At 39.9% G+C, this 8,262-nt stretch overlaps 2 protein-coding genes and 1 long non-coding RNA gene across 3 annotated transcripts in view; 2 read left to right on the top strand and 1 right to left on the bottom strand.

Annotated features, from left to right (window-relative positions):
* The window catches only part of sema4f (sema domain, immunoglobulin domain (Ig), transmembrane domain (TM) and short cytoplasmic domain, (semaphorin) 4F), a 43,167-nt gene extending 39,229 nt beyond the window's left edge, over positions 1-3,938 (top strand). The window contains exons 11-15 of the mRNA XM_008317319.3: positions 141-250; positions 327-478; positions 764-819; positions 975-1,165; positions 2,036-3,938. Coding sequence (XP_008315541.1) covers positions 141-250; positions 327-478; positions 764-819; positions 975-1,165; positions 2,036-2,761 — 1,235 coding nt within the window. The 3' untranslated portion in view covers positions 2,762-3,938. The remainder of the gene's footprint in view (positions 1-140; positions 251-326; positions 479-763; positions 820-974; positions 1,166-2,035) is intronic.
* A 1,080-nt stretch (positions 3,939-5,018) lies between these two features.
* On the top strand, positions 5,019-6,490 carry LOC103383960 (uncharacterized). Its single transcript, XR_522051.3, has 2 exons — positions 5,019-6,061; positions 6,144-6,490. It is a non-coding gene; the product is annotated as an uncharacterized LOC103383960 (long non-coding RNA).
* A 540-nt stretch (positions 6,491-7,030) lies between these two features.
* LOC103384215 (carbohydrate sulfotransferase 12-like) overlaps positions 7,031-8,262 on the bottom strand; it is a 4,350-nt gene continuing 3,118 nt past the window's right edge. Inside the window, exons 8-9 of the mRNA XM_025061146.1 lie at positions 7,989-8,256; positions 7,031-7,861 (exon numbers count right to left, since the gene is read on the bottom strand). Coding sequence (XP_024916914.1) covers positions 7,621-7,861; positions 7,989-8,256 — 509 coding nt within the window. The 3' untranslated portion in view covers positions 7,031-7,620. The remainder of the gene's footprint in view (positions 7,862-7,988; positions 8,257-8,262) is intronic.

Below are 8,262 nucleotides of genomic sequence, written 5' to 3'. Positions count from 1 at the left end.
AGCACCACATGATCTCTCTTTCAATAAATAGATATATATATATATATATATATATATATATATATATATATATATAGTTAAATATGCAGTGTATAAATAAATCATATAAAATAGAAAGTTTTGTTTCTGTTGTGTTGCAGGCCGTGGGGAGCTCCACCAGGTGGAGGTAGTGGGTCAAAATGCAACAATACTGCAGGAGATTCCACTTTTCCCCTCACAAGAGCCTGTCAATAATATATTACTACACAAGGTACAACACGCACATGTCGTACAGTATAGTTCTATGCATGCATTGCACTGTTGTAAAGGTTTTATCATATTTCCAGGGTGAGGCACTGGTTGGCAGCCCTCTGTCTTTGGCTCGTGTCCGGGCTGAGGGCTGCTCTCTGTACCCGACCTGTGAGTTATGTGCCAGAGCCAGACGACTGGGTTGTGAGTGGAGCAGAAAGGAAAATGCATGCAGGACCACAGGAACAAGGTGAGTAGAAGGGGTGAAATGCTGTGCATTCCAAGACTGCATGTTTTTCACCATTGCATGGCTTTTCTCCAGATACATTCCACAGTCCCAAAACATTCAGGATTAGGTTCATTGAACACCAAATGTAGTGTCACCCTAAAAAGGCTTTACATGAATTAAGCTGATTGAATGACATGTTAATACTGTTGATTCATGTTGAAGCAAAGAAGTGTATGGCACCAGTCTTTCTGTAGTTGAAATATTGTCTCATGAAAATTTGTAATGGAATTTGTGTTTGTTTTTTAGGCCTGGCCCAGATGATACAATAGAGCAAGCATTGAGGACATGTGATATAAAGGAGGGTAGGGTATCATCTCCAAACTTACACTCAAACATGAATTTGTTTCATATAGTGCTATATATATATGTGGTTCATTTGTATTTAGTACATATTGTGTTCTCTTTTTTTTGTACTCTTCTAATGTTTTCTGCATCTTTTTATGCCAAATCTTTCCAGGGCGTTGCTCTCCTATCACTAGAGAACTGCAAGTTTCCATGGGTTTACGTCTCCTGCTGCCCTGTGTCCAGTTGTCCCCAAGGTCCTGTAGCTGGGAGCACCCCCCCCACAGATACACCAAGCAACATCACTCTGACCTGGAGGTGACAGTGACAGAGGAGAGCCTGGGAGAATACGTTTGCATATGCCAGGTTTGTTATTGACAAAATAACATTTAATATTGCCAAATTGATTTTGTCCCAGGATATAAATAAAACTTTTTTTTAATAACTAAATAACTAGAAAGAAGAACTCTCTGTATTCCTAGTGGTAGAAGTGTTTTTTATCCGGTGCCCATAGAGCATAGGCGCTGATCACCAAGCAACCACAGAGATTACTGAGCACCCACCAGCATGAACATAAATCTGCTCCCCTGCAAAAGAGCATTGACTTTGCTTTCTCGGCACTTTTTTAAAACAGTCAGTTGTAAACCTAGGTGTTTTTATAGATCCACAGTTAAAAATGATTAAAACCCAAATAACTTTTTCCCATGCGAAGAGCTTCAATCAGCTAAGACAGATGGCCTAATTAAAGCCTGTTCTGTTCAGGTCACTGTACGACTAGATTAACTAAATGCCTCGTGCATTTGGAATTGACCATACTACCCTCTCTCGTTTACATGTAAAAAAAATAGTCTACCTGATTGATAACAGGAACTCAAAGGCAAGGAAATATTGGCCTAACAGAGTTACCTTTAAAGGAAAGGAAAGTGTCAAAGTGAACTACTGGCCATTGTGACACAGCACACCACTGCACACACCAAAGTGAACAGTGGGCAGCTTTAAGCCCCAGGGGCAGCAGTGTGTGGGGACAGTGCCATGCTCAGAGCACCTCAGTGGTAACTTGGCAGCTGGTGGACTCGAACCTGAAACCTGGACCCAAGTCTCACCCAAGACCCAAGACTCTATGTTCCTTTACCTTTGCTGATATCAGCTCTTCTGCTGTTTCCCTTTTTTTTTTTTTTGCCTTGCACATAAAATCGGATTGGATTTGGATTCTGATGTTGGCTTTCTCTGTTTCAGGAGGTACTACCTGGGGCAAGAGACCCATCCCCATGCCGCAGAGCAGCCTATCAGTTGACATCAGGAAGCTCTACTCTTGGATCAATAGCAACTGCTGGAACTCGTCACGTTCTTGCCATCTACATTCTGTTCTTCTGCTCCGGTATAGTGTTCGGTGCATTTACCTTGCATTTCTTGACCCGGCGGCGTAGCACTGCTCCCAAAGCTCACCAGCTTCCAGATAACTCGCTGTCATCAGGAAAGGGGAGGGGCCTACTCAACTCCTCAGCCACTCCACAGTCTCCAAGCAGTAGCAGCCTTTTGTCTGAAGGATTCCAGCTGATAGATAAGAGGAACGGCACGGCCCACATGACCCCGGCCAATACTCTGATGAGCAACCAGGGTAATGGTGGGCATCATGGGAATAGTTACAGTGGCACAGTGGTCTACAACAATGGCAGCAATGGCCACGGAAACGCTGCGTATACCAACTGCAACAAAAGCAGTAATAGCCAAAAGTGTCCTTTCGAACTATTAGTAACAGATGCGCTGGATGGACGGACAGAGGAACTAGAGAAGCTAAGGCTTGATGGGGTTTCGAAGGAATTAAAGGAAGGGGATGAAGTGGATGATGAACTGGGTGACAGACTGGGGGAGGGAATACAAGGGCTAGAGGAGGAACTAGCCAGCAATCCTATGTTTAACTCATCAGCACCACTGGCTAGGTGTGAAGAAAGTTCAATGTGACAAGGTGCACCAAATACACAATTCAAGGCACTCTTCTGCATCCTTTCAAAAGACCAACCACACAATGTCAACGCTCAAAGTACTGGAAGGAAAGCTAAGAGAAAAGCAAATAGGTTTTTGCCAAAAGCCTCTAACAGAAACTGTGGTATGACTACAGACAATAGAGTTGGAAGAAGAATATGTCGAGAGACATAATGTGTCTGATAGCACAGGAGTCGGTCTGCATTATGGAGATCTGACCTGATCGAATTGAAATCTGCTCTGATTGCTCTGAAGCCTGATGGTCATTCTGGCTGCATCACCTGTGACTACATGGAAGGAGAATACGTGTGGGCCAATCTGCTGTTTTTTTAATACAGACTGGTTTAATGTCTGAAACTTTAAATTAAAAAACATATGACACTGGGCATAGTTAATCTCAAAAGGAGCGGCTGAGCAGAGGTCAGGACATGTACTACCGATATCTTCCAACCCTTTAATCAACAGATGACGTTTTTGTGATCAGACCTGAGAAATGCAAATGTTCAAATACTTTGACATACAATCAGATCACTTCTGAGGGATGCTTTCACCAGGGCGTGAATGATGTGACAGACTTCTTATGTGAGAACCCTGAAAGACTTCTTACAGGGAAATAAATTATTAATATGTAAATAAACATGGACATACAACTAATCTGACGTCGACCTGCAGGCATGACAGTAAGCCCGGCATTGGGTTAGGTCACAAAGAATGAAATATCCACATGTGAACAAAAGCCATGTTTGTCATGTCATTTTGATGTTCTTTTCGCCAAATGGCACTGCAAAAGAAAAATGCACCTTCTGTCTTTCAACACTGTGTGGACCTGTTTCTCTGGTGGCATACATTTTCCAAGTGTTGTCCGGAGAAGATGATGCACCAAAGTGGGATATTTAGCTGCTTCTGCTTAAACTGCCATAGAGACAACAGGGAGTTCATATTATTCATATGTTTAGTGTCAGTGTGAAACTGTCAACATTTACCAATAGTCGGGCAGATGGCAGAAGTCAATCTCAAAAAAAAAAAAAGAAGAAAATTCGTCAGACATGGCCAGGACCGCAGCAACCATGACATTGTTTTGTGAATGTGATCTTTAACATAAAATTGCCCCATTGTTTTGAAATGTTTTATAATAAAGCCTGAAAATATCCATAAACTAAGGGTTTCCATTTAAATTAAGGAAACAAATCTACATTCCTCATTCTCTTTGTATAATACATCATAACCGTCATTAGATCCCTCCTGGTTTGCGTCTTTAAAAAAATGCAGGTTTTTAGGTTTGTGGAAAAAACTGAAGGCAATTGTTGACAAACATGTTTCTTAACATATGGGAAATATGATGAGTGTAATGACGTCTTCTTTGACCAGTACTGCAACATCATTTTAAAAAAATCAAACGTCAAAAATTGAAGTACGGTCACGTAACTTAAAGGGTAAGACTCAAAAGCTGATGTGGGGATTTCTTCTACGCCTTTGAGGAGACCTGGTTTGGTCTGTGGCCAAAAAGATTGAGATTGACAGTCCCATTTTTACAGCTACAAGATTCAGCATGGCACTTCCTGATTGGTCGAAAATTGTAGCAGCGCTGCACAATTTCTCTGCTTTTGTAGTTGTTTTTGTACTTTTCTGTTATTTTTGCTATAGTAGACCTAATAATAATAATAATAATGCATCTTATTTCATGGTGGTCTCCATGACCACCAACAGAACAGAACATCACATATGTATCAGTCAATATTGACTCCACGGTGGCACTGTTGAGCATGGACTTTTGGGAACCATTCTAGTGCCATTCTTTGCTGGTGGGAATGCAGACCCAGTATGATGGTGCCTAACTTTGTCCGATTCTGGTTAAAACCTTAACGTCATGTTTGGAGGTTGGTGAATGCTACAGGATGTGGGGATGTTGTTGTTTCATTCCGTCCTCCTAGTGGAGGAGTGTCAAACTCATTTTCACCGGGGGCCACATCATCAATTCAGTTCCCCTTAAAGGGCCAGTTGTAACTGGAAGATTGCATAGATCAGTGGTCTCCAACCCCTGTCCGCGGACCAGTACCAGTCCATAGGTCATTTGGTACCGTGCAACAGTGGGACACATTGAAAAAATGTGCTTAATTTTTAATAATTTACTTCATTCAAACTAATCCTGTCATATCCATTTACTTTCTTTATTTAAAGATAATCTGACAATATTTTAAAATAATATGTCAGTCATTCAGACACAAACAGAATAGAGTCTAAAAGAGTTCTCAGGTTATGAAACTCTGCTGCATGGACTTTACTAAATGCTATTTAAGCTCCCGCGGGCCACACAAAAGGGCTTGGCGGGCCACATTTAGCCCCCGGGCCTTGAGTTTGACCTGTATGTCCTAGTGTGTCCACTCATGCGTAAGACAAGCTAGGCTAGCTAGCGCCCTCCTGTGATGGGACTGCCATGCTGCAGCATTGTGGTGAGACACCACACCAAGTGTGAGGAGCTTAACGAATATCATTTAAAAGTGTTCTCAGCTTTTTTAAAACATCTTCATCATTTGTCCTAAGTGATCTCTACAAACTGCTGAATTACTGTCCTGCCACTTGTCCTTCCAGAATTCAGTACAACGTGGCAGCCAATGGGGAGTGCCACTGCACACAATCCCCACACTTCTTTCGTTTCTTCTCTGTAGTGTTCAATTCCCAAGTGCCGCATCAATATGTTTCTTCCTTAATCTTAAAGTCTTCTTTCTGCAAATACACTATATGTTGTAATATCAAACAGTGGCCGAACAGAACATCACATGGACATCTTTATCTGAGGGTTAGTCCTGTTATACTACTATTAGAAGGAGTTGCTGTTTGATGTGCGCACAGAAACAAACAAGACCTTACAGCGTAATGCAGCAGTCAATATTGAATCAGAGACACAATAGGACCAAAGAAAGTCCTGTTCCACTTATACATATCCTGTTTGTGATGCACTGTCACCAGAAAAAATGTGTGGCTTCTCTACTTGGTTACCATTGCTGTTGGATCTTCAAGGGTAAATTTAAATTATTGTTACCCCCTAGTTGGTGTATGTAGGCCAGGAGTTTGAAACCTCTGATTTCATTTTTTATTTTATTTTATATTTTGCAAAATGACACTTATTTACTTCTACAGGCAGCATGTACGAACCTGAAGAAATTCATGTTTGTACTAAAACATGGTGAACCCTACAGTGACCCTAGGGAAATACAAGGAGATATTCACTTACTTGGAAACCTAACTCATCTGGCACTACATTCAAGTTCTAAAATCGAGGTCAGTATGTGTAAAAGGGTCACATGCATTGTATATCTTTGACAGTGACTCAGCTTTCATGTGTTCTTTTTGTTGATTACAGGCAAAACTGAAGCACTACACCAAGTTCATGTTTGTCCGTCATCCATTTGTACGAATCATTTCTGCCTACGTTGACAAAATTAGGCACCGGGATTCCTATTTTTATACCACATTTGTACGGGATATTCTAGTCTCTATGCTAACCACACAAATCCACCAGAGACAGTTGAAGAGGGAAACGCACAGGGATTGGTTCCATCCTTTGAAAATTTCATTCAGTACTTGGTGGATCCACGAACAGAGAAGCAAAAGCCATTTGATACACACTGGAGACAGATGCACCGCTTGTGTAATCCCTGCCTCGTAGAGTAAGATCATATTTTTTTAAACAGAAGTGACACTTTGTTTTCCAGACATCCACCCAGCCAGTTTCATTTGTGGATTTCTCATTACTGCATTATGTGGCACTTTTTATATTTGGAATTACAAATTTGTTAGATTTGTTTGTGTTTTATTATGTTTTTGTTTGTTCAGAAAAAAAGAATATTTGACCATTGTGACCCGATGTATCAAATATGATACAAATTGAAACTTATATATGGAAAATTATATTTCAATTTTTTTTGTTTGTTTGTTTGTTTGTTTAGAGAGACCAATAAAGGGTCCAAGTTCAAAGAATTGGAATTTTCTGTCAATTATTTACTGTGCATTTTATAGTGATCTTGAAGAAAGAAATTGTACTAATCAGACAGAACTGTATATTCTCTGAATCTACCCATACCAATACTTAATTCAAATATTCTTTCTTGTATTAAAAATGTGCCTATCCAGATATTAAGATAAAACTTAAAAGACTTTATTTTTACCACACCGGGGAAATTCAGTGGGTGCAGCAGCAAGAAAGATACGTTGTAGTAACAGTAACAGCAGGGACACAGTAGACACAAACACGGTATTTACAAAGTGTATTTCAATAACATGCCCAACAATATTGTCTGCTGACTGCAGTTTGATCAACATTGTTGATCCAGGTTGTTTGAATTTCTATTTTAAATATCCTGGACAAAAGCCTCCTGCTTTCTCTCTCTTCAGCTGCCCCTGTTAACTGCTGTATTGAGACAGGTTCATTTTAATGCTATTTTACAGTAATTCATGGTATGGCTAGTTTTATTGATATTTAGTCTTAAGGTGTCTTAAGGTGACAACAGTGTCAGTTTGAAGGCTTTCTTCAAAACAATACATTTTACCATCAGCAGGTTAAAGTTTGTAATGTCATACTGCATCTTGACAGAATGATTCTGATGTCATTTTCCCCAAGAAATTACTCTTGTAGATTTTATGCACTATATTTAAATGTTGAAAAATGACATTGTTTGAAATGAATTATAATAATTTCATTGTAACCAGTTACAGTGTGTTATAATTAAATTAATAAAACAATTTTTCTCTCAAATTGATTTTAAAAATGGAAAAATGAGACCTCTGTAAATACAACATAAAATTGTAGCGTGAAGTTAAGAAATGGTTCGTTGTTCATCTCAATTACGTAAAAGTTCTTCTGGCTTTTTGTAGCCAAAAAGTTTGAAGTCTGTCTCGTAGATCTTGTAAAGTGTCTTCCTGTCCTCTAGAGACACTGTTCCGAACCAGTTTTCAACTGAGTCAGGTGAAGTCATGTTTACATAGGAATGTGGGAACCTGATGTCCTTCTGCAGTTTTAAGATCCTCAGCAGATGTTCAGCATCTTCCTGCAGTGTCTCCTGATGTCCAATAAAATCAAACCTGAAATAAACCAGCAATAATATGATCACTTGACACTGAAAAATGTAAAAGAAGAATTTGCAAACAGTTTAAATTGTTTCATTCCAGATTTGTTTTCTAATACTCCTTTTAAACAAACGCGACCTACTCTATGGCACAGGGGTAGCACAAACGGTACATCTGTCTCCAGTGTTCGTCGAAAGGGCTCCTCTCTTCAGTCTTTGAATCCACTAGATATTGAATGAAGTTTTTAAATGAAGGACGCACACCCAATGCAGTTGCCTCCCTCGCAGTTTGAGGTGGATTAGAGTAGTTGCCATAGAGACGAAGAATATTTCGTGCATACGTTGGGTAAAAGAAGTCATTAATATGTTCAAATTTGTTTCGGTATGCAGAGATGAGTCGCACAAATGGGTCTCGGA

This window comes from Cynoglossus semilaevis, chromosome 1 (assembly GCF_000523025.1).
Source record: "Cynoglossus semilaevis isolate Cse_v1.0 chromosome 1, Cse_v1.0, whole genome shotgun sequence".
NCBI lineage: Eukaryota > Metazoa > Chordata > Actinopteri > Pleuronectiformes > Cynoglossidae > Cynoglossus > Cynoglossus semilaevis.
The sequence above is the reverse complement of the archived record's forward strand: the minus strand, read 5'-3'. Positions and strand labels throughout refer to the sequence as shown.